At 39.1% G+C, this 26,750-nt stretch overlaps 1 protein-coding gene across 16 annotated transcripts in view; it reads right to left on the bottom strand.

The window, feature by feature from the left end:
• ctnnd1 (catenin (cadherin-associated protein), delta 1) overlaps window positions 1-26,750 on the bottom strand; it is a 38,576-nt gene that overhangs the window by 2,741 nt on the left and 9,085 nt on the right. For 2 of the 16 annotated variants that reach the window (XM_077246460.1, XM_077246459.1), the window contains exons 2-20: window positions 17,428-17,579; window positions 13,486-13,557; window positions 12,543-12,665; window positions 12,154-12,437; window positions 11,620-11,895; window positions 11,259-11,514; window positions 10,867-11,089; window positions 10,461-10,653; window positions 9,175-9,292; window positions 7,061-7,214; window positions 6,637-6,654; window positions 5,612-5,677; window positions 5,400-5,527; window positions 2,055-2,205; window positions 1,706-1,901; window positions 1,382-1,575; window positions 1,222-1,269; window positions 564-646; window positions 190-288 (exon numbers count right to left, since the gene is read on the bottom strand). In XM_077246460.1, coding sequence (XP_077102575.1) covers window positions 229-288; window positions 564-646; window positions 1,222-1,269; window positions 1,382-1,575; window positions 1,706-1,901; window positions 2,055-2,205; window positions 5,400-5,527; window positions 5,612-5,677; window positions 6,637-6,654; window positions 7,061-7,214; window positions 9,175-9,292; window positions 10,461-10,653; window positions 10,867-11,089; window positions 11,259-11,514; window positions 11,620-11,895; window positions 12,154-12,437; window positions 12,543-12,665; window positions 13,486-13,557; window positions 17,428-17,574 — 2,790 coding nt within the window. In that variant the 5' untranslated portion in view covers window positions 17,575-17,579 and the 3' untranslated portion in view covers window positions 190-228. Of the gene's footprint in view, window positions 1-189; window positions 289-563; window positions 647-1,221; window positions 1,270-1,381; window positions 1,576-1,705; window positions 1,902-2,054; window positions 2,206-5,399; window positions 5,528-5,611; window positions 5,678-6,636; window positions 6,655-7,060; window positions 7,215-9,174; window positions 9,293-10,460; window positions 10,654-10,866; window positions 11,090-11,258; window positions 11,515-11,619; window positions 11,896-12,153; window positions 12,438-12,542; window positions 12,666-13,485; window positions 13,558-17,427; window positions 17,580-26,750 lie in introns of those variants that run through there. The other 14 variants (XM_077246464.1, XM_077246463.1, XM_077246475.1 and 11 more) reach the window with 7 other exon arrangements.

Here is a 26,750-nt window from a genome sequence, read left to right as displayed (position 1 = left end):
AGTAGCTTCCAGTTGGAAAGCTAGTTTTAAAAAAAAGCTTCCCCAACACTGGAAATTAGTAAACCCATTTCCACTGACGTACAGAATAACAAAATACTGTTAATGAGGGTTAGAACCACAAATACACTGAGCGGCGCACATACACTTAAATGTACACATGAAGCCCATGCAGAAGGTGGACACACATACCATGCGTGCTCATGCACTGAGTGGGGGGAGGGGAGTAGCCTAACCATCATAAGAGTCCAACAGAGGCAAAGAGCCCCGTCTCTCCCCATACATTCCTCCCTGAGAGTCAAAGAGAAAGAGAGATTGAACCAGGATAAGAGAAAGGCATCGAAGAAGAGTTGAGTGATAATAGAAGGAGAGGGGGAGTGTGAGTGTTAGTTGAGGTGAGAACCCCTGTGAGTACTATTAGTGAAATTACAGTAGGTTAACAAGTTTCAGCTTGAGTAGTGTGTGGGTTTGATGATGTCTGGTGTGCAAGGAAGATAGTGAGAACAAGTTGTTTGTTGTGTGTAACTGCAGAAGGGTGGACGTTTCCCTTAGAAGGTTTGCGTTACCTGAGGTGCGTCTCTGTCAGAGCGATCCAGCGTGTCGTCTAAAGTGTTTCTCCGTCCTCTCTGGTCTATCGTAGAATAAGCGTCTGGAGCCACAAGCAAAATTGATCATTTGAAACTGATCTCACACTTAGTGAATCACAGCATAGTGATTGCATAGATATTGTAGTAAATTTGAAATTTTCCACTGCAAAATGCATGCATTCATTTCATATGCAGTGCATGCATATACACACACACACATATATATATATATAATTATACACACACATGCATATACACAGTATATATGAAATGTAAACAATTTCCCCCAATTTTGAACAGTATGTTTTATTTTTGCAGGAAAGTGATACTTTTATTCAACTAGCATGCATTCAATTATTCAAAAGTGAAGTAAAGAGATAGACATTTATACGTTTACTTCACTTTTGAATAATTTAAAGACATTTATAATGTTACAAAAGATTCACGTTTTCAAATAAATGCAGTCTCTGTACACACACACACATATGTATGTATGCATGCATGCATGTATCGAAACACACAAACACATACATAAACATCACGAAAACTCAACGGGAAAATGTGACTAAAAGCTCTTTAGACCTTTTAGACCTTGAGTATATGCATAAAGTATGAGAATAAAGTATGTGCATTTTACCTGGTCCAATGTCATTAAGTGGAATCATGTCTCTGTCCTGTTTGCCCCCTAACAAAGAGACACAAACACTACCAGTCAAATGGACATGCAGGATACAACTTTGTCTCTGATCTGACTAACACATTAAAAGCCATTCAGCAGGAATATGTTGTGTTCTTACCCCTGTCTATTAGCGGCAGGGTGCTGTCCTCGTATCCCCCGTTGCTACGGGTGTTGTTGTTGGGAGGGTTGAGGGTGACCATGAAGTCGGTTTTCTTCCAGCCGTCCTTCTCCAGCGTGCGGCGGAGCTCTTTGAAGCCCCACACGATCTGCAGGACCTGCCCAGCGCCACGTACCTCTCGATCTGAACGGTTGCTGTATGGGGAATATACAGATTGTGAAATATAACTACAGCTCATAAAAAAGCATTTGTTAAAAAAGTTCCTCTTCCAGGTTCCTCCAATGTGACCAGCCAATTAACACAAAAACAGACACACACACACACCTGTCTTTGTTGATGAGCACCAGTCTCTCGATACCCTGGGAGCCGCGCAGGGATTTGGCCGCATCCACGCTGGAGCCGATCACTTCGGTCATCGTGCTGAGAACAGACACCACCGTCTCCTCCGAGAGCCCGCGCACAGGCTGACTCTGACCACTGCCTGGCAGATTGGCCACCAAGTTAGGCACTGAATGCTTCCCTACACAGAGAGAGGAAGATTGTGAGATTGTGTCAAAATCACAGGAATTAATTATTCAGACTGTACAAATATGGCTAATTTGATGGTAATAACACTGAATGGACGCAAATACAAAGGCTAGCACAAACAAACAAGTATTATTGGCTCACAGACCTAGCAGCTCACGGTTGCGAGCGTCAATGGCCAGGTTCCTCAGAGCTCCAGACATGGCTCTGACCACACGGTCGTTCCCATGAGACAACAGCTCCGTCATCATCGGCAGGCCATGTTCCTGTCTCATCGTTGCTCTAATGTATCGCCCATACTGACAAAAATAAGGACAGAGATCAAATTATGAAACAGATTTCCGCTCTTCATGAAGCCAATCAAACAAATATTAAGGAATAAATGGTGATTGACTAGGGCTTGTGGAGAAAAATTATGGAAAAATCATTATTGATTCTTATGATTTATATTAAGGTTAGATTTCAAAAAGTTGATTAGTAACGAACATGAAGCAGAGCAACATCTCACTCAATCTCAAATTCCCCCCAAAATGAAAATTCAATGGCCACATGGTCATTGAAGCCTAAAAGTTTGTGTAATTAATTCTGTGTTGAATCCAAATGTATTTTATTTTTCTAAACATAATGTCTATTGGATGCTTTTCTCATTAAACACTATAATGACTTTAAATTATCTGTTAGAGGTAATTTCTCAGCCAAATTTTATGTGCAATTAGATAAATTACATGTGGCGATTAATTAGATTTAAAAATTGTAATCACTTGACAGCCCTAATATAAAGTTTTTTGTTTCATATCTGCTTCTTTTGGATGGAAAGATATTAAGAAATAAATGGTGATTGACTAGGGCTGCTCGATTATGGCAAAAATCGTTATTGATTCTTCTGATTAATGTTAAGGTTAGATTTCAAAAAGTTGATTAGTAACGAACATGAAGCAGGGCAACATCTGACTGTGTGATGGAGCCTAGAGAATGCAGTTAGAATACCCCAAAATTCAAGATATCAGGACAAAAATGCCTCATTGTGATATAGTTAAGCAATATCACACAAGTAATGAACGCAATATCACACGCTGTTTTTGTCCCGAATAAGTGTGAAAATGCAAATGTGATATTGATTTTATTAGGGGTGACCCCAAACAGTCGAAGATTCGATGCATTGATAGGAGGAGCCTGATTAGACTACCAATCTCACAGTCGAATCTTCGCAGAGGTTATATAAGGGTGCTCAATGTCTGATTTCACATAGAACTACTGGTTTTCTGTCAATACGTTAATATAGGGTGCCTATTATGATAATGCTGTAAATACAAATGTGCATAGGAAGAAGCTTTAAATAAATATTTTTAACGTGCATGAATAAATCCAAACACCCCGTGACAGATTTAAGTTTCACTTTCGATTCGTGACCGATAGAGGACGTTTTTGGCGGCAGGGATTTAAATCTTTAAAAATGTCTGGGATAAGAAAATCTAAAGAATGGATGCACACCATCAGAAAGGATATTTTCCCAGACTGGATTTAGCATCAGGAAAACCGTGATCGCACTTCTGCAGGCCAGTTGGTTTTCCTCGGGACATTCTAAAACACTTATCGTGAAAAAAGCTTTTAAAACGCTAGGGCACTTTTACATGGCTTAGTTAATGTATAGTAGGCTACCTCATCAAAAAACCATACAATGTGCATATTAGCAGATGAACCCAGAATATGAACTAGGTGTTCATTATATATGTATCACTATAGTGTTCCTCCTATAGAAAGTCACGTAAAGCGTTTTCTTTATAATAACGGTTTTCAATGGGAGGAAAATTAGCGTTTAATTAAACTCGTTGCGTTCATATTCTGGGCTCATCTGCTTTTCTGTAGGCTATACAGTATGCTTTATTAATAAGGTGTGTATAGAATTTGATCTTTTAATATAACTGTCTTAGGACATTAAGCCGTTAAACATTTTTCATGTTATGCGTTTTTCATGTTAAGCGTTTTAGAATGCATTTTATCCACGCACACAATTTGAAAAGACACAGAGACACAGACAGAGTGAAAGACTAGATTTTTTTCTCTCTCGATCAGGTAGGGTACAAGTGATTTCAAAACATTTCAGCCGGTTCTAATTTGATTTTTGGATGCTGTGAACATGTTTAGATAAACTGTCACTCGAGTTCAGCGTGTATTGTTGTTTCTGCAGTGAAAAAGACAAGTTTGACCATACTGGCTTTACTTTCGATATTTTAATATCTTTTTATTTATTTATTTATTGATCACTCGGGGTTATTTAACTATTTGTGGCTTGTGTTTTGAATACATGTTCCCCTGCACTTTAGGCACTTTGCACACATTTGTTCTGCATCTTGTGACTTGATTCAGAGTTATTTCGTTTTTTTTTTTTTAGAAAGGTATATTCTGTTCTAATTTAATTCTGTAAATGAATTGATTATTTTTCGGTGCATAGATGTTGCGCTCTGTAGGTACTTAGAGCCTGCTCGCACAGGCAATTTAGCCGACTTAATTTGATTTGCATGTGAAATGCAAATCCTGTCTGCAGTGTGGCCTTTCTGCTGTTATTTATGTTATTTCTTAGTTGTATTGATCCAAAATGTTTTTCTACATTTTTTTCTATATCTTTGTGTGATGCTCTGTACATCGCGGCTTTAAAATGTTAAAATCCCGCCCCCTCCCCGACCCCACACACACGATTCGACTATCAGTCGACTATAGGGAAGACTTTACGATTCTGATTCGACTATGAAAATCCTTAGTCGGGGACACCCCTAGATTTTATACAACAGTTCAATAAGTAATTTATTATTATTATATTTTAGACAATATTGTTTGCTTTTGCTCAATTTTGCCAAAAATAAATAAAACAAATTATAATATTGTTTATAAAGCCAGAGCAGAACGTTGTGCGTCTCCGAGCAACACACAGTGCTTTTTAATTTCTAAACGAATCCGCATTTTGAGCGAATCAATCAGGTGAACCAATGATTCAATGGCCCATTTATAAAGAGCATTTACTTTATTCCTCAATGAATCAGTTGTTTGAATGAATCAAATGAATGACTCGTTGACTTATGACTTACTCATGTAGACATTTACCGCCACCAGTTTCTTATTTAGAATATCATTTAGTAAAAACAATTAAATAAATAAAAATTCCACATTTCTATATTCATAATAATAATAATAATGTGTTGAATCCAAATACATTTTATTTTTCTAAACCTACTTTTTGTAATGTCTATTTGATGCTTTTCTTATTTAACACTATAATGACTTTAAATTATCTTTTGGGGGTAATTTCTCAGCCAAATTTGATGTACGATTAGATAAATTACATGTGGCGATTAATTAGATTTTAAAATAGTAATGACAGCCCTAATATAAGTTTTTTGGTTCATACCTGCTTTTTATGGGATGAAAAAGCTCATTTTAAGGCCTGAAAGTTGCAGTATGCAAGTTCTGAAATGTCAGCATTATTGTGTGTACTCACAGTCCAACGGCCTGCACACAGGTTCTGCACGGCTCCCGCGGCGGCTTCCAGAACCGATGGGTTCTTACTCTCTTTCAGAAGAGAAGTGTACACGCGCACCACCTCTGGCTGGAACAGCAATTCATAACCTACAAAACACCACAATTATAACATTTCATCTATTATCTAACTACCAACAATTCAGAGACAACAAGACTCAACTGTCGTTGTACCTTTGGCTGGTGAGCTTCTCTTTGGAATGTCAATCATATCTGAAGTTCCATCATCCTCTTTTTTTCCTGAACAAAGCAGACGGCATGAGCAACAGAGATGAAGTGACAGAAATCGTATCTGTCATTTAATGATAGTGATGTAATTTATGACAATTTAGAAGCAAAAGTCTGAAGAAAACCATCTTCAAAGATTTAAAAAGGGGATTTTCTTTAGACAAAGAGTTTCATTAGAGGCAGTTCAGACAAAGGTTATATTTATTCCCTTAGGGAAAGCCCCAAGTTGTGTAATGATTAAATGACTAAAGACTTGATGCAGACAGCTCAGTTTTCACAATAGTATATGCCAAAGTGTCAAAGTGCAAGTATAAAAGAATCAGTCAATTGTCTCTTAAAATGTCTCATAAAACATTAAAAGTGAAGGTGTGTAAGGAGTGTACTTATTGGAAATGCTGAGCGCTGGCACCCTCTGGTGGTTACTAATGAAATGTTTTAAAATGCAGCAAGCATTTTAAAGGGCCACAGTCACGCAAAATCAGATTGCAGAAAAAATTTTTTTTGGATCTCGTCCCTCCTTTCCCAGTTTTCTAGAATAGCCAACTATTTTGTATATTTGTGGTAAAAACTGTTCGATGAATGGTTTGGATGATACCTCAGAAGGCAGCAGCCTATATAGGCAGAAGTGTATCTCGCTAGGTTTTAAAACAGTGATAGTATCCAATATCATAATACATCCATTTCCTTCCGATCAATAAAAACCTTGTTTGTGTGACTTGTCCCCTTAATAGGCCTTCTTACTTTACAAAAGTAGTGCAGCTCATAAAACGAATGTGAAACGGGATGAGAAATAAATTATTTTCCCTTAAAACATTTCCCATTTCAGATCCAATTTCTGAACTTTGACAGGGTTAATAATGGGTTACAATGAGGTGAAATGTAAGTGATTTCCATAATAGCAAAGCGAAGCCTTTACTTAAAAAAAAAAGAAAAGAAAATAGTGAAAAAGGTAAAAAGAGAGAAAAGCTTACCTTTGGAAAACCACTCGTCTGTTACAGGATAAAAGGATGTACGGAATGAGAGCAGAAGAGACAGATACAGAAGAAAATGAGGATAGTTTTGGCATAAAAAAAATTGCAATAGTGCCCCAGCCACCATACAACTATTTAGCAACAAACCCACAAACAAGGCACACCACACAATTCGTGCATGCTTCATCTCCTTTGTCTGCAAACAAACTTCTATATGATCTGACACATATCAAACTAACAGGCTTAAAAGACTTCAAAGTGTGTACTAAGATTTAAAGACTAGGAATAAGCACGGCCTCTTGGCTTGGTTTACACGAGACAGAGATTGTGGACTGGAATGCAAAGATAGCAAGTTAACTTATATTAATTGGTTACGGCCCACAGCTAGTGCCAGCGTTTTTCTTTAAATGAATCAGACGCACACCTTTGCCCTTTCGGGAGCTGAAGCAGCCGCCCTTTTGGGACGAGGCGGGGCCATGATTGACAGGAGTCATCTCCTGATAGCGCTCAGAGCCTGGTATCTCCCGATGAACTTGATAGGACAGATTCCTCAGCAGACACACGCTGTTCTCAATCAGCTGCACACAGACATAACAAACATGATCAAATAATAAATCATTTGTTGGAGATTGAAGCAGGACAACTAGAAATATTTGTATAAAACAGTTGAAAAACCAAAGAAAAGGCTGATCCTACTATGTATATAGTAATATTTATAATTTGCAGATTCTTATTCCACTCAATGATCCACTAACCCCTGGTTTCACAGACAAGGCTTAAGCTAGTCCCAGACTAAAATGCATGTTTGAGCCGTTTCAACTGAAAGCAACCAGCACTGACGGATCTTAAAATATTAATATTATTCCCATTGTTTTGTCTCAAGATGCACACAAGTAAAGTGTTTTCCTACATTGTGTTAAGCTACCTAAATGTTCTAATTGAACGAAGGCTTAATCCTAAACATGTCTGTGAAAGCACCGCTAGCAGCACAAATCTTGGGCCATCATAGATATGACAATATAGGCTCAAGCAAATGGTGAAAAAATAATCTGTTCAGGCAAACAACTTTTTCCAATAAAATTAAAGAGTACATCAAAATATTTTTGACATACACACTACCATTCAAGTTCAAATACTGTTAAGATTTTTTTCTAAGAAGTCTTTTTTTTTTTTTTTAAGAAGTCTCTTGTGCTCAACAAGGCTACATTAACTGATCAAAAATACAGTGAAACATTATTCTAACTTAAAACAACTTTGAATATATGTACTTTAGAGTAAATGTACTTATGCAATTTATTCCGGTGATTTTTTCTGCATCATTACAGCAAGTCTTCAGTGTCACATGATCCTTCAGAAATCATTCTAATATGCTGATTTCCTGCTCATGAAACATTTCTTACCAATGTTGAAAACAGTTGAGCAGCTTAATTTTTTTCAGGATTCTATGATTAATAGAAGGTTAAAAAGACCAGCATTTATTTGAAATGGAAATCTTGTGTAACATTAAAAAGCATCATATGACCCCTTTTAAATATTTATAATGTTTTCATTTAGCGTGTAATGTATCTGTTTGTGCATGTACGTATACGATCTGCAAAGGTTCAAAGTCTTCCACAAAGAGATTTAACAGAGAACATGGATCGAGGTGTTTTAGACAGGTCTGGATCAAAGTCCATTTATTATTTCTGCAAACATCTATGTCACAATGTAAAATATTAGCATAATTCCCACCCAAAGGCAAACGCAAAGACAGAAGGTGTGGTTTCGGTGAATTGAAGTGTTGTCATGCTTGCAAAGTAGGTTCCGAATAATTGGCTTGATCATCTACATTTTCATAATCTGACTTGGGCTCGAACTGATATCGTAAAACTGACGGCATTATTATTTACTGAGCGGTCACAGTTGCTTTAGAATCCTTGGTAGCTGAAAGTCCCGATTAGGTTTAGGGGCGTGATACTTCCGACATGTGCTTGAGATGTTTGGCCAATCAAAGTGCACTGGGTCTGCAGGCCAATCAGAGCTTTTCGAAAGGAGGGGTGTTTTAGAAATCCACACGTTTCTGACAGACTGGGAATAGAGGAGACTCGATAATATCCCGTATGTAAAAAGCATGCTAACCTATTATACTACACCCAATAATCAAAATAATTAAATTTTTAAAATGGCTTCAAATGAACCCTTAAATGCCACTTGAGTAATTATTTCTCGCTAAATAAAAGTATCAATTAAAAAATAAATCACTGTCCCCAATCATTTGATTGTAGTATATAATTGTACAACATTGGTTTAAGTTATAAATTTATTTTCAAAATATTAGCATATTATGACTAGTGTGTGGGCTCATTTAACTAGTCCTGTATAAATAGCCAGGTTGACATAAATTTACTGTTCAAAATTGCAGTGAGTAATAATAAATACAACCAGCAATGCCTTCTTCCCTCTTTGCTCTTCCTGGAAACATGCTTCTCCTGTCATAAAAGATCAGTGCGCATGAAAGTGCAGTTCTCAAAACATTAAGAGTCACAGTTCAGTTGTTACCTTGTTGTCCACATCTTTACAGTTGATCTGTGACTGGACGATGTACATGAGAGAGTCGACCAGTCCAGAGCACTCCCTCAGCTTCCTCCTGGCCTCGCTCCGCTCCGAGCTCACATTCCTGAGAGCGAAACGTCATGCAACTAATTAGTACACTGCCTGTTTAATGTTTAGCAATGTTTGGCATGCACAGAAACTTTTCGCTTCAGGTCATCACCTAAAACATATCAACCAAGTGTTTACAGATGGCATCAGGAAAGTTGAGCAATGAATGAGAAAGCGAGGGTTAAAATGCAAGACACTGTTAGCTCTACTTAAATGTAATCACGGTGTAAAACCACTCCTCTGACTGAACGGAGCTCTTTCTAAAAGCCTAATAGGCGAGTGGGAGAGGCGAGGGACACTTTCAAAGAGAAGCACTCAAGAGAAATAAGTGGATTCAAAGATCACATTTCTCACTTTTGTCCAAACTTTGTCCTGGTTCTTTCACAGCCTCAGAGGTTGTTGCTCTCACACACAATTCAAGAGCATTTCCTTTGCCCTTCCTGTCTTTCTTACACATCAAAATGCAGCTTCCTCACACAAACACAACTTTTCTTGACAGGAATTCTTTAGCAGCATTGAGGCACACCCCTCCCCCCTATAAAGTCTTTCATTAATCTGAATCATGAAACTGTTCCTTCCCAACACATCCTAATCCAGTCCTCCGCCCATCTCTCTGTGTTCCCGTGGCTTGACTGCACCACCAAAGTCACGTGTTTGATTCCCAGGCTGATTAAGGGCATTTTCACACCTGGCTCGTTTGGAGCGTTTGTTTCAGAAACTAGTGAGATTTCTCCCTTAGTATGGTTCTTTTAAGCATATAACTCTGAAGCGGCTCACTTGTGGCGAGAAAGCAATCCGACCCAACGGACCAATGAACCAGGCTATATCACAATGTATAATGAGCAATGCATGAAAAGCGGCAGTTTGCTTTGCTCCAGATTCATTTTGAGAGGCATTCGCAAAGACAAAGTGAAATGCCTAACTAAAACTTGGTCGGACAAACATTTCAGAGCTGTCCAAAACACAACAAATAGAGGCGAAGCCTTGATTCTTGCACAAAACGATAAAGTAAATAAACGGCAATTACAAAGAAAGCCACAATAAGCCCATGGAACATATGACCTTTATCGGAACATGATCAGGTGCACTCTGACCAATGTGAGGAGAGTTGACTCGCACATGAAATTTTGGTCCTTTAAGAAATGTTGCTTTGTGAAAGCGAAACATGCATTAACATTATGTACCTTAAACAGCCGGTGGTGTTGGTGAGTGCAGTCTCCCACTCCAGGTGTCTGGGTTTGCAGCTCTCTTCTCCACCTTCGTTCCCCCTCTCCCAGCCCGAGTGCGGAACCATCACCTCATCGGACAAGGCGTGCAGCGCGTGATCCACAATCTCCATCTTTACAGAGTCATGAGACGACAGGTTCCACAGCGTGCCTGTAAGAGGACGAGCCATCAGTTACTGCCAGATGTAACTATTAGTTTTCAACGATCCTTCAGAAATCATTCTAATATGCTGATTTTGATTATAACCTGATACTTTTTTCAGGATTCTTTGATGAATAGAAAGCTCAAAAGAACCACATATTTGAAATATTAATCTTCTGTAACATTATAAAACCTTGATTTACAGCACAAAGGAGTGTGTACCTGTTATAGTGTCGGTAAGGTCCTGATCTCTCGTCTTCCTCAGTAGCCGCACCAGTGCGGGAATTCCATCACAGTTCTTGATGGCTATCTTGTTATCTGAATCTCGCCCATATGAGATGTTCTTGAGAGCTCCGCATGCTGCGTAATGGACCTCCTTCTTTGGGTTATCCAGCATGGACACAAGGGCAGGAATCCCCTTCATTCGTCTTACATCTGACTTCACCTGCAAAGATAGGCAAAGAAGACAAATCGCATGGAACTTGTGTGCTACACCCTGAGTGACTTCGCCATCCATGCCAAAACCCAGCACTAGGTGATGAAACACTTCACTACCATGTAGACGGGGCTACCCAACATATTGTGACTAGCGTCCTGTGTAAGTGTGTACTAACCTTATCATTCTTAAAAGTGAGATGTTGCAAGTAAGCTGCAGCATTGCTTTTGACAGGGTCCAGGCGGTAGTTGAGCATAGCGATGACTTCAGGAAGTTCAGGTTGCCTCCATGCTGTGGGGGCGGGGCCTTTACGAAGAGTGCTGTCCAATGATGCCATGCTGCCTCTCTCTCCCTGAGCCAGTGGAGCTCCTCCTCCCCAATAATACATATCACCAGCTCCACTCATATCACCATCCAGTGTGCCCTCATATGACCTACGCAAAACAAGCAGCAGCATGTATTAAGTGATTTTTTTTCCCACACCTTAATAAATTGTCCAAATGTAAACTACTTGCTTAACGTTTAACAAACACACTAACCCTGTCCGGCGTGGAGGTGGTGGATGGTGTGGATGTGCCAGGCGGGGCATTGTGCTGTAATGCATGGCCGGCCCCATGCCGTAATCGGGTTCATCATATCCCAGGCTCCTCTGATCATCCTCTAGGCCGTAGGGGTCTGGGACAAAGCGCTGCATGCCAGAGATCTCCAAAGCACTGCCCATACGTCCTACCTGGGGCTGGGCCGCATACGGGTCCAACTGCGGTCGGCTGTGAGTGCGGTAGGCAGAGTCCAGAGTCCGGTAGCCATCCACAGGCCTAAAGAAAAAGAAAGAGTGCGCTCATTTGTACATCTTCACTACTGTCAAAAGTAAAAAAAATTGTGTATTTGAAAGAGGTCTCTAATGCTCAGCAAGGCTCCATTGATTTGATCAAATACAGTAAAAACTTTTACTGTTTTTATATCTTTTAAAAAGTAATTTATTTCTGTCAAGGCAAAGCTTAACTTTCTCCAATCTTCAGTGTCACATAATCCTTCAGAAATCATTCTACTATGCTGATTTGAAAGGCACAGACCTGTAGCGGTCATCCATCCGTGTCCCTCGGCTGAGACTAGTGTAGACATCAGAAGGAGGGCCGCTCCGGTAATCATCATAGCCACCTGGAGGTCCGTAGTGGTAGTTACGGGGGACAGTAGAGGTGGGGTAGTCCATGGGGCCAGCCGGTGGCCTGTACACACGGTCCATTGGGGTATTATAACCAGGTATCCCAGTGACTGAACCAGTGCCATCTAGGGAAAGTGTGTCGGAAACTGAGGGAATGACTGTTCGTGTGGTGGTTGTCTTTGTGACCTTCTTTACCTGATAAAGGAAAGTGAAAATTATCTTTCAAACTTGAAAAACATGAGTCCATGCTAGACAAAATGTCACCAGTTAAGTTATATTGTATGGCTACAGCAAACTTACTGTGGTCTCAGTGCGACGTGTGGTTCCATCATCATTAGTTTCAACTGAAATAATAGGCAGCGCTTCATGGGGGTCCTCAACTGTGACCGACTCAACGATATGACCAGGGTCCAACATCCTGTACTGTAGAACAGGCACACAAACAAAAGAACAATAGTGAGCATAAGCTAAGAATAGGAAGTGTCACACAAACACCATCTGGCACAATCACAGGTGTATGTCAATGACGACGATAGCAAGTTAGTGCAGAAGCAAAATAATTCATTGTAAAAATATGCGCAAGAGTATCTTTCAAGTAAACGGACACCCAGGATTCGACAATAAGGATGGCCTGGGACCAGTGCTGTTTTAACACTACATACTGTTCATTGTACATCTGTTTTTATTAGGAATGCTGCTCTCGTGTACTCGTACTCATTAAAATGCTCCGATACCAAAAACACGCAGCATGTGTAGAGTTCTGTCAACAGAACAAACAGATATGGAGATATGTGCATGTTGAGTGCACATCCCTTTTTCACAAACATTCCAAGTTGTAGTTCGGTTGGATGTCTCAAAAAAGAAAGTAAGACGATGCAAATATTACTATCATTACTTGACGGTAAAGTGGGAGTGAGAGAGAGAGAGAGAGAGAGACTTGACTTTAAATAAAATTTAATATAAAAATTCTCTCAAGACATGAAATAGCATCTTAGAAAAAGTAACACTGGTTTTAAAAACAAAAATCAGAGAGAGAGAGAGAGAGAGAGAGAAAGAGAGAGAGAACCACAACAATAATTACATTTTAAATTAAGATATTAGGCTAATCATAATAAATAAATTTCATTAAGATTTTAAAATTGTGTTTTTATAATTACTAATAATTTAATTTTAAATTATAATAATCGTCATCTTTCAGAACTGAAATCCACAGAATAGTTCATTGCGGACACCCCATACTAACCTGAGTCCCGTTTATGTATCCCTCGTTTAATTTGAGACGTTCTAACTCCGCATCACCAGTGACACGGCCGTTCTAGAGAAACAGAGAGAGAAATGATGACAGACACAAAAACATGCATGTAAAACAGATGAGGAAGGCGTGAAAGTGGCCAATGGTCATGGCGGTGTGAACAATGCTAAACATTCAGAACGACCACAGATGGCAGGACCGCGAGTAAATACAACAGCATATGAAAAAGACATGACCTTATGAATGTCCATGCAAAGGATAAACACTGAAGACACTAAAAAACAACTTAAGTTAACGAAACCATTGCACAAGACAAGAGAAACATGACAGTGTTGCGAAAATTAATTATGAATACATGGATGAATGAACGCCAGGAATGAGATGGGGTTTGACGCTACCAGATTATGTTACTCATGCTTTTACACAACAATGGCATGCAACACCATTCACACTTAAAGCACAAATTCTCTACGCGTAAACCAGGGGAAGTGGGCTGCTGTACTATTCCCGCTCCAGTACACAGAGAGAGCCGTGAAAGTAGACTGTAATCCTAGCTGACAGTCGGGCTTGTGGGAACATGTCAGCAGGTAGAAACTGAGCCTGCCTAGCATGCTAATATCTATACAACTATGTCAACAGAGAGGAGATACACAGAAGATGGTGGCATTCCAAACACTGCTGAACAGCTTCTTATCTTTACATATGTGTATGTGTGTGTGTTTGTCTTTCTGTGTCTCTCTCTCTCTCTCACACACACAAAGAACAGGAGAGAAGATTTTTTTTCCCCAGAAGGAATAGTTCTACCAAAAATAAATACGGTGTTATTTACTCAGTTGCTTTAAACCTTCTAAAGCACTTGGTAGCTTTTTGTGATGAACAGACCAAAACTTCAATCCTTACGTCATATCATTCGCAATTCACAATTATCATTCGCATTTGTGTGGAGCATGTTGAATGCAAATGTGGAGCATCAAGATGTGTTGCGCCAAAACATTAACAGTGTTGGGTAAGTTACTCAAAAAAAGTAATCCATACAAATTACTACTTTAAAATTGTAATTTGATAACATTACTGATTACTGCATGTAAAAAGTAATCAGATTACTAATTACTTTACTTTCAAGTTACTTTGAAAACCTATTAAAACTACAAGAATACACTACAAAGTGAAACTCAGTTCTTTCCGTAATTTAATATTGCAGAATACAGACATCCCAAGTCTCCTGGAAGTTGCCTGTAAATTAGGTAAAATCTCCCGGAATCTAGAGCGAGCGAGAAAGAGCGCGCATGCGAGACAGAAGAGAGGGCTGTTTCTCAATATGTTCTTGTGGACTTGTGAAACGTCATCAGTCGCTGCCCAAGTACTGTTCCAATTCAAAGTTCACATCTAGCCAAGTCCAGTTCAAGACCCCTGATGTGTTCCTGATCCTCCCCTTTTACCCAGGATGCATTGAGAGGTGACTTTGTAGCCTATTAGAGAGCTGACTTATGTTTGACTGAACTGTTTGCTTTATTTCTAATTGTACAGCTTCTTATACTTTTTAGGCTACTTATACTTTTATACTGGATATTATTGAGCATTAAAACTGACATTTAACAAAAAGAGACAGGGTTGTGTAATTTTATTTTATTTATTTTAAAATATATAGAATATGTTTTATATTTATTTTACTATACATTCTCTTCACTGTATGTGCAAGTATAATAAAATAAAATGACAAGCCTGTCTCGGTTAAATGTCAGTTTTAATGATCAATAATGTTTCATATTTTTAAAATGAAAACAAAAAGAAGCAGGGTTGTGTTTTATATATCCTGTTGTTATAAATATATGCAGTGAAGATAATCAATGTACGCGTTGCCTGAACCACATTTGTGTGGCCATCAATATGTTTACGTTTTTTTTAAATGAAAAGAGGCAGAGTTGTGTTTTATAACATATTTTGTTTTATTGTTGACGAAAAGAGGCAGAGTTGTACTTTACACCATATTTCGTTTTATTGTTGCCTGAAATATAGCTACATAAAGAGATAACCGGAGTAGCCAGAGCGTGCTGAGGGATGCGATCAAGAACGCCGCGGTTCCGTTTGCAGAATAGCCGGACTCGCGCCCTCGGGAGTTCGTTCTCCTGAGTCGAAATTGGCAAGTCTGAACTACAAAGGACGCAAGTCCGAAGTTTGCGTAGGCTACTTCTATTGAGAAACGGCCAGACTGTGCTCCAAGCCGTGTAGCGCTGCGTGTGTGTGCCTCATGAAATGCGTTCTCCGGTATTTCATTAAAGCGCATGCTGACGCAGCCGGCCAAACGTGATTAGAAATGCATTTTACTAAATATTTTTTTCTTAACAATACATAACGCAAGTAACTTAATTTTATTGACATCAGTAACTAATCAAATTACATAAATTTAAAATGTAATGAGTTACATTACTGCGTTACCACGAAAAGTAATTAGAAAAGTAATTAGTTACTTTGTAACGCGTTATACCCAACTCTGGACATTAATGTCAAATGGCACTGGTTCTTATGCTCCGTATTTAAAATGCAAGTAAGTGCAACACGAATGAAAGTGACACCTGAGAGCTATGACAGAACAAAAGCTTTTCAATTAACTTAAATTTAGCGTAGAAAGACGAGGAATGTAGCAGCCAGAAAGTTTGGACTGCAACTTTGAGTTTTTGACCCATTTATTATTTAGCCTAATAAATAAAGCGCAGCCTAGACATTTTGCAGAGTATTGTCATGTTCCCCGTAAGACAGTTATAGATTTGAAACTAGTGTTGTTACTGCTAGATAAAAATATTAAAACAGTTTCTGTAAATGATACAGTAGAAATATAAATTACATTAAAAACATTATATATTAGATAATGTTGGCAACTAACTGAAATAAGTTCAAGAACTAACATTACTTAAACTGACATAAGTGATGCTATAAATGACAATTAAAGCTAAAACTAAAATGAAAATATAAAAAAGCCAATTCAATGAATAGTATATAAATACAACTAAAATGGTGTATAAATGAAATTGTTCATTTTCAGATTAAGTATTCCTTCCAATTTTGTGAGATGTCTTAATCTGATGTATCTGAGAGCCAAGAGAAATAAAAGTTGTGTATGCATACACAATGTATGTTCTAGCTATGAAATGAAACTTCCAGAGTTTCAACTCACTTGTGCACAGTCGACGCCCTTAAAGGAGGGGGCGTGTCTAAGATCATACAACCAATCCAAGAAGTCCTCTAGTCTACACAGTGAAGTAAACTGAGAAAGCTGAGATTAGGACGATACTTCATGTGTTCACTTTGAGCAACTTCCAACCGAAAGATGGAGCTTTCTGAAATCCTCTGTACACAAGAGACACTCATCTTACTAAACCGGTTTGTTATCTCTCCGCTCACAGACATCAGCGGAAGGGGGTTTTGATGTTGAGAAAGTTTCTGAGATAAGGGAGACATTCATCATGAGGACAGTGAGCAAACGGGAGAGAAATTCCTCTTCATTAAAGAACATTCATTCCGCTAAATCTAACAGACGGGTTAATGACACATGTACGATGTACAGACATGCGTTTTGTGAGAACCAACAGGGTTGACATTCAATGATGTGGTGAGACAAATTGGGGACATGAAGAAACATGCAAGGGAAACATGGCTTTAATAAGCATGGCTTTAGAGTTTTCTGTGATGCCACACACGCGTTTAACTGCAGAATGATGCAGAGGGCAAAGGATGGGCGGCCAATGATGACGAGGAAAGGATGCAAATGGTTGGTTCTGGTGACACTGAACGCAACAGTGAAGGATGGGTTAATCGCCATGCTCCTTGAGGTGCCAACTAGGACGCATTGGTGCAGAGTGATGCGGCATGGGTGAGATATTGCAGGTGATGATGAGGGGAACCCTGCTGCTGCGTGATTGGCTGGAAGGGCGTTACCTGCAGGGTGGGGAGGGGGCGGGGTAGGGTACCGGAGGGCCCCACGCTCCTCCTCTCCTCCTCCAGAGCTCGAGTCAGACGCTCAAACTGCATCTCCTGCTCTCGCACGGAGGCCAGGAGAGATGCTGCATTCTCACACTGCTCCATACACACTGAGAGAAAGAGGACAGGGGTTACACACTCTCATCATGAGATCGAGCGCCTAACGCGCTCCATAAGTGCCCTAAAAAAAAAGGAAGAAAGAAAAGAAACGTGCGCTCCACGCAGTCAAACAGACTCAAAAACATAGCTTAAAGTGGTGTGCATCATGTGACCCATGCGGCAAGCTAAATCAAGAAACAGTAACAGGGAGAGACAGAAAAGAAATGTGAGAGATAGAGAACATGACAGACAGAAAGTAAAAACTGTGAAAAGAGCGCAAGCAAGACAGGTGCTAACAGAGCGCTTCAGACGCAGGCGTGATCACGCTGCCACCTCTGGGTGACAACACAGAGGAAACCAGACCGGTTTCAAGCTCGCTTATAGGAGAGTGATTCAGATGCTGTGTGAGAAGAGATCATGTAGAGGCAAATAGACGAGTGCAGACACAACAAGGAATGAGCCAAGGTCTATTCAAATCAAAAATGGCTCCACGGAAACGTACTGCAGATAAATTAAAGCCATAAGTGTCCTTTCTACGGTGCTGTCCTTTCTGGAGGACATTTCACTGTCTGACAACTGAAAACCATCTCAGTGTTTTTATGCTTAAGGAAAACCAACAACTCTAACTAGCACAGCAACAGTACCATGGTACAGTCAGTGATTGGAATGGATAATAGTACTTCAAGTTAATTAAAAAATTAAAATAGTCCAAATGAATTAGTAATATTAATGGTACTTTCTGATATACCAAGATACTTAATTATAACAATTGAAGTACCATGAGAGATTCTAGACCATGAAGCTTCAAGATACTTAAAATTAGGGCTGCAACTAACGATTATTTTGATAATCGATTAATCGGACGATTATTTTTTCGATTGATCGATTAATCGGATAGAAATTAAATTGGATTTTTTTTTTTATTATAACTAAATAAAACCGTAAATCAGGGTATTTATGTGTAAAAGTGTACTTTAAAAAGTGCAAAAGCCACACATTGAGTTTTACTAATATCAATATTTGCATTGCTTTTAATGATAATTGCTGATGGCAAGTTGACAAACATGATTATTGTTAAAAAAATACATATTATGTTTTAACACAATTTTTGTTAAAACAAATTTACACAGACATGTTGTTCAGATGTGAATATCTGAACTAAAAACAAACTAAAAACATCTAAAATATATAATTCATTTAATTTTTATTTAAAATTATTTATATATAAGGAATATAAGGATAAAGAATATAATATATATTATATATATAATATATAAAAGAATATAATATAAGGATAAATTGATTAAATAAATATAGAAAGACTGAAAACAATTGTGTGAATGAAGAGCCGCAGTAGATCGCGTTTGAAAAACAATTAAAACCTAGTAGACAAATGCTATAAAAAGAGAACGGAATGGAGGTAACGTTACCCAGCAAGCTAACAGGCTTGAGTAAAGGACAGGAGAAATTATGTATTAGTGCACAAGCATTCGCTGAAAACCACTGAGTACAGTGACTAAAAAACAATATTTTACTGCTGCTGTTATTTACTGCCTTTGTATTTAATGCTTCACTTTGTAAACACCGTTTTAATTTAACCTATTTCTGCGGTAGCGCTATTTTAATCCATCACTTACGTTGCGAGCGAACTGATTGCACAACCTCATGGTCGAGACAAAATACAGACATCCCGGAAGTCCCGGGAGTCTCCCGCATATTGATTGCGGCTCCCTGATGCCCGTGAATTAGTTCAAACTCCCGAAATCTAGAGCGCGCAAGCAAGAGCGCGCAATGGAGACAGAAGAGACTGCTCCAAACCGTGTAGCGCGCGCGCTCGGCAGACCGCCTGAGGGAGAGAGACCTTGCGTGTGTGTGCGTACCAGTAAACGCTCCCCGTGACGTAAGCAGACCAACTAATCGATAATGACATTCGTTGACAACGATTTTCATAATCGATTATAATCGATTTTATCGATTAGTTGTTGCAGCCCTACTTAAAATGCTATGGTACAGGTAAAAATAAATAAATATATATATATATATATATATACACACACACACATATATATATATATATATATATATATATAAAACACACACACAATGATACTGAATAATTAAAATAAGTTCACTAGCAACAAGTACTACCATGATTCATAATAATAATATAATAAAACCAATAAAATATTATTTGTAATTCATTATTAATAATGGCAAAACAAACATGGTACAGTTGTGGTACTTTGTAGTGGTCGACCGATATTGACTTTTTGATGGCTGATGCCATTATCTTAGACAACATTTCTCCCAAATTTCAAATAAAAATAGTGGAATGTGATCAAGAGGAAGGTGGATGGTCACAAGACAGAACTGTTAAACTGAGACCGTAAACAAATAAAGAGAATGGGAGCGCTGGGTGCTCAGACATTCTCAGCACTGCCAAAATTAAAATCTGGCGAGCTGTCAAAATGACAGTCCCCCTTCAAACACATCGGCCGATGCTGAGATTTAAAAAAAATGTTTCGTTTTTTGTATTATCTTTAATGCATCTCACTTCACCCTTGACTTGCTTTAATATTAGACCGTTCATGCCTTTAGGGTGTACTCACACTAGGCACGGTTGCCAGGAACCGGGCCCGAGTACGATTGTCCCCCCTCCCCACTCCCCCTCTGGCCTGCACTCACATAGGGTTTCAGGATTCGTGCCGGAGCACGCTTACGTCATTATAGTGCGACGGTTTCGGAATAAACAAGACGAGCGGCGCTCTCTGAACACAATGGAGTCCATCGCTCGGTTTTCTTTGTGGATAATTTTGTGTCGTTTGGTCCACAGCCCTCTCACAGCCTCTTTTTAAACAGATGTGTCGCCTTAGTGGCGCGAAAATTTTCACGTAATCGTGCTGCTCGTATGAGGAGGTTTGCAAGGTACCAGCTGAAGTGCAGCAAGGACTTTGCAGCTTTGATTACGGACTACAGTTCCCGTACATCACGCGTCCTGTTCCGTGCTCCAGCACGGTTAGCGCTCACACTGCATGTGAACCGCGCCCGAGTCCAACTGAACCGTGCTCTGGCCCACCTCTTCCAAGCGGGCCAGGGCCGGCCAATCGAGCCGCGCCCGGGCACGGTTCGGAGCACTCACACTAGTCAAACGAACCGCGCTTTGGTGGTCAAACGCACTCGGGCACGGTTCAAACTGGCTAGTGTGAGTACACCCTAAAACTAAAAGCTTTTTTAAAAGCTGGAGATGGTCAGAGGTTTGTTAAACATAGAAGCTCTCTCGTAAGATTCTCTCAGTGGAACTTATTGTGATATCAGTAACAGTGTATAAATAACTACTTATGTGACTTCATGCTGCATTTGCTCATTAGCACCAGTTATATCTGGGTGGGGTGCAAATGCTGCTTGTGAACAGCAGGTGAAAAAAAACCCCGTGAGCTCTGTAGAGCTGATCTGAGCACTGATTTCAGCACAGCGTCATATTACAGGTAGCGGAGTCAATCTGAGCTACAGGTTCAGAGGTTTTAAAGGTTCCTTGGAAGAACTACCAAGAAAAAAAAAGCATGCTGCTTTGCGCAACGTATATTAGCTTACAATAATGACAATAAAGGGAAGAAAGTGAGAAATAATTCTACGGAACCTGACTATTTCCAATCATTTACAATTGAACTTCCCAAATTCTCAAGTTTATTACGGTTAATCCAAAGTGAAAGAGAAACGAGCCCAAGCTGCACCTGCCCTTATCCATGAATCAATACTATGCATCATTACAAAATATAATCAAAACATAAAACAACATGCTAAAACATTTGTTTGAATACATAGACAAGCATGTTGTACATTTTTAACAAAAGTAGTAGGGATGCAACGATACATTTGTCATAAGTTAACCTATCCAAATCCAATACCCAAATTCTGAATATCAGCCGATTCAGAACCGATACCAGTGCTTTTTTTTCTTTCTTGATCATTGTAGAATTTCAATACCTCTCTCTGTTTGAAATGTGATAAATCAATTTTTTGTGTTAAACAATCCACTAAATAGCGCCAGGCCAATTTTAGGCTAGACATAGCCCTATAACAGTTTGAAATCAAAAACTTAAGAGTTGACACGTTCATGCGTGTCCAGTGACAGCCAAACTCTCCTGTCTCCAAGTAACGCAGCTTGCAACCTTCGCATTTTCACATGCCTCTTAACAAAGAATAGTGAGCTAAGCCCAAGTATGTGGTATCACAAATGAAGGACAATAGTTTTGAGTAATGGAAAGATTATCAGTGAATAAAGGCCTTATATTTCAGCAGCAAATTTATGGCTTCAGAACACTTTGAAACAACATGAGGTTGAGTAAATATTGACAGTTTTAATGTCTTCATAAAACTGACTTTTGAAGCATGAGCCATACAGACCACTTTAGTGTACTTAAGTCTTTTTTTCTTGATGCTTTGTTGTATAGAAAAGAACAGCATGATAATAATTCAGAACATCTTCGGTCGTTTTCCACACAACAACGTCACACTGGTGAGTGAATGATCATTTTTTTTAGGCGGACAATTTGAAATAAAAGATCTTCTCTAAAATAAAGATCACAAGTCTCTTAACACCTAGTCAAAGCACTCCAAAATAGATGGATCTTTATGGGAATACTAGGGGTGTGACGAGACTGTAAGCTCTCGAGAACAAGACGTGACGAGATTTTTACAAAGTATCTTTAAGAAATCCTCAATTACGAAATACATGACAAGAAAAATAATCTGCTGGTGCATTTGAAATGTTTTAACTAATCATTTCAATAATTCAGTCATTTCAGTTTTACTTTGTTATCATGTGCAGTAAAAGACAACAATACTCTAGTGCTGTAAAAGAATGAGTCTCTTCAGACCTCAGAACTGTACATGATTTATGAGCTTCTACAACTTTTGACCTCATAACTGAACTCCTTTCCACAAATTGAACATTGAAATAAAAACAGTATAAATAAAATAAGTTTTTTTTTCTTCTCAGTCTTAAGTGCAATCAATATAGTCCAACCATAATCAAAGTTTTCTCTCAATATTCAAAGTACAAATAGAGACCAAAATTCTTTTCAAGCTAAGAGCTAAGAGGTGGTTACAACTAAACAGCCCAGTCACATTTTAATCTCGCGAGATCTCGTCACACCTCTAGGGAATACTGAATCAAAGACCTTGTATAAAGACCTTGATGTTGTCAATTGGAAATTGACTGGATTCTGTAATGCTGTGATGTCATGTGAGTGACAGGTTTACCTGCCCTTGCGCCAGAGAAGACCAGTAGGTCCAGTCATCAAAGACGTCCCACAAGAGGGAGGGGAAGTGGTTTTGATTAAAGATTACAAGGGCACGTGATACATCATGTGCATTGATAAATCATTCATAAATACTGCAATATAAAAAAAATTAAATATAAGAATTGTCAGTTTTGATTTCATGGTGACTAATCTTGGCTTTGAACCTTCATCTACAGATCCGCAGGGATTGAACATACCCTAAATCTGCAACAAAGCCACTGCAAAAATAAAGCACAAGTCAACTGAGAATTACAAAGCATCCACTAAAGTGCAAACAGAAAAACTACTGTGCGTGTCAGAAACTATTTTAAGGAGACCACAAAAGCACAACAATCCAAGAGCGAAAAAGAATGCCCAACACACACAGTAGCTATCATGAGAGCGGGATTGAAATGGAAGCAAGCAGGAGTCAAGGCCAAAATGTACAAAACAGCAGCATAGGAAAAGCTCCGCCCCACAGAGTGCTGTAGCCACTGACGATTCAGGCAGCTAACTCAACCCAGCACACGATAGAGAGGGGAAATATTTGCAGCTGTCTGCTTAGTGGTTAACAGAACAATAGAAAATCTGTGTCCACTACAGAGAATCGGTTGAGAGAGGGACAGCAGCGGGGTGTGCATATGCCGTGGTGACTTTAGTTCGCTGACGGGGATGTGGGTGGGTGTGATCGCATTGTCCTTGAAAACACATACGCAGCAGTCGGTTTCAACTAGGACTGAAACTGTTTTTCCACCCCTCTTCGACTTTCCTCCCCACAAAGCAAACAGACTCTTGTAGAAAGCGAGGAATGAGCGCGCACACACACACACACACACACACACACACACACACACACACACACACACACACACATTCCAGCTTGTATTGTGGCATGTCAGATCCTGTCTCCGCTCCTCTGGCAGCTCAGAAATAACTGGAAAATACACTTCCCTTCCTTTTTCCTTATATGTCGCTCTTTCGTTGCATTCTCGATGACATATGTCCTCATTCTTTCCCTAAGTATCTGATTGAAGAGTGTGTAACCCATGACTCATTCACATCTCAGACCGTTTCGCTCTGATGCATGCATCATTTAGACAACAAAAGACATTGATGCACTCGTAGAGTTCAACACAGAAGGGAGTGTCTAATCTGTGAGCTAGAGCTCTTAGGAATACTTCATTCTGATTAGATTTTATTATTTATGCAGTGTTAGCATCATATCTTTTGTATCACTCTGTGGTCTCAGCCCATTATCATTTTAACTTAAATTATTATTTCCCATCCATTTGTTCATATAGTAAGTAGTTTGTAATGTGCGATGATGTACAGTAAGCTGGACATTTTCACAAAATAAGCCCTGTTCAGGATGACAGAAGGGGGATGTGTTTTTTTGTTTGTTTTTTTCACGAATAGGACCAGCTGAATGCATTATTAATAAAACTCCTTAAAGGGTTAGTTCACCCAAAAATGAAAATTATGTCATTAATGACTCACCCTCATGTCGTTCCAAGCCCGTAAGACCTCCGTTCATCTTCGGAACACAGTTTAAGATATTTTAGATTCAGTCCGAGAGCTTTTTGTCCCTCCATTGAAAATCTATGTATGGTATACTGTCCTTGTCCAGAAAGGCAATAAAGACATCAAAGTAGTCCACGTGACCGCAGGGGGTTAGTTAGAATTTTTTGAAGCATCGAAAATACATTTTGTTCCAAAAACTAAAAAAAGCAAGTCTTCCCGTGTCGAAATCCTTAGACATGTTTGCAAAGATTGTTTTGTTTACAGCGTGCATCTCCCTCAGACTGTAAACGAAGCTCGGCGCACCAGATAACACGTCAGCTCGTCTTACGTCAGCGGACTCATGAAAGCGGATTGACAACAGAACCGGAAGAGAATACAATTCTGAATAAAGTCGTCGTTTTTGTGATTTTTGGAACAAAATGTATTTTCGATGCTTCAAAAAATTCTAACTAACCCACTGAGGTCACATGGACTACTTTGATGATGTCTTTATTGCCTTTCTGGACAAGGACAGTATACCATACATAGATTTTCAATGGAAGGACAAAAAGCTCTCGGACTGAATCTAAAATATCTTAAACGGTGTTCTGAAGATGAACGGAGGTCTTACGGGCTTGGAACAACATGAGGGTGAGTCATTAATGACATCATTTTCATTTTTGGGTGAACTAACCCTTTAATTGTAATCTTTGGGTACGAATATCAATGTTTCCCATACTTTGATTTATTTGTGGCGCCCCGCCAAAATATCAACATTGATCACCACAAATAAATTTCAGTGCTTCCCATTCATTAACTAGACTGTGGCAGCCGGTTAAATGTTGTGTTTTGCGCAATTGCTGTCAAACAAACTAAAATATAAAGTGCGATAAGTACGCACTTCGTTCACCCGATCAGCTCCGCAGGTTCGATTCTCAATACCGGTTCACAGGGAATGAATGCAGTGAACTCCATCTGTGCATTTGCTGAGTTTAGCTTGCATTTGGGAATGTAGCGGGCACCAGTTACGCACCATTTACACATTTGCATAGTTGACGATTTTCAATAAGATGCATTCATAAACTTGTTTTCCGCCAAAATAAAAGCTTGACTCAAGTTTCTGGCTAAATAAAAGCTCATGGGTTTATCTCTTCCAACTCAAAGTGCACCAAATTAATTTAACCGGTCAACCGACCACAGTTTCACAAAATCCAGTGGGAAACACTGAATAATACAAACATGTCCAAGATTGGTTACATGTACGTGATTTCTAATAAAGGAACTTACCCACTACATTTGGATAGTGGCTTCAAAAACGGTGTCCAAAAACCATTAATTCAAATGAAATCTGTCGGAAAAAAATAGACAATTCAAATTCTAACTGAAGTGGCGACAGACCATATCTTCCATATTGTGATGTACAACAGAGTAAAAATGATCATCGATTTGGATCAATGCATTGGTTGTTGACTGGATGGAGGCAGATCTGAACATGACCTTGTGGTCGACTAAAGGAAAGGGTCCTATGTGCATTATGTGTGAGAAGTCCGGTATACATCACCAGAGTGGGATCTGTCATTTCTCGAGTTATGCTATTTTGATGAAATATTACAGGGTTAAATAAAGTACTAAAAAAAGGAAGAACGATATCCATGCATGTTTCTTTCACAATAAGATTAAGGGACATCTAGAAAACATAGTATATTTATCAAGATGAATATCCATTTCATGCCAATTTGGATGCAACTACTTAACTGTAATCACAAGGAAGTGACATTGCAAACTCAGACAATAAAGTCCACAAAACAAGTAGTGTAGCGGTATAGTCATAACGTCTGTAGTAGATTTAATGCAAAACCTAACAATCTAAATTCAAAGCAAATATTTAATTTTTTAAAGCATATTTTTAATTATTGTCTTTAAAAAAAAAATACATTTACTTAGATCTTAAAGACAAACTAGCAGACAGGATATTACACAAACATTGAACTTGAACATGTAATTGATGCCTTCCAACCTACGGATGCTGCATTTTTCAAGTTTCGAACACAGCCTGTGTGCATTACAAATAGGCCTCCACAGGACGCTATACCAACTGCAAGAGTTCTCGTCTTCTAAGGAGAAAACTGCCATGGGACGACTCTCTAAATAGACCTGACCTAGAACACCCTGAAACACTGGCGAAAAATCACGATATAACACCACAGGTACTCGGTGTGCTGAACTATGCAAAAAACATCTGGTAAAATGCCAGTCCATAATAAGAAAGCATGATTCATCATGCACCAAAACCCCACCAAAACTGCCCTGAGCTCTGGTGGGATTAAAGAGAAAGTGCCCTGTGTGACATCAACGCATCATCAAAACCACTTGATTCTAGGACTCTGGCAGTATTAGACC

This window comes from Siphateles boraxobius, unplaced genomic scaffold (assembly GCF_051911475.1).
Source record: "Siphateles boraxobius isolate OS27281-9 unplaced genomic scaffold, OSU_SipBor_1 29, whole genome shotgun sequence".
Taxonomy (NCBI): Eukaryota; Metazoa; Chordata; class Actinopteri; order Cypriniformes; family Leuciscidae; genus Siphateles; species Siphateles boraxobius.
Note: the sequence above shows the minus strand (reverse complement) of the source record. Positions and strands in the feature narration are given on the sequence as shown.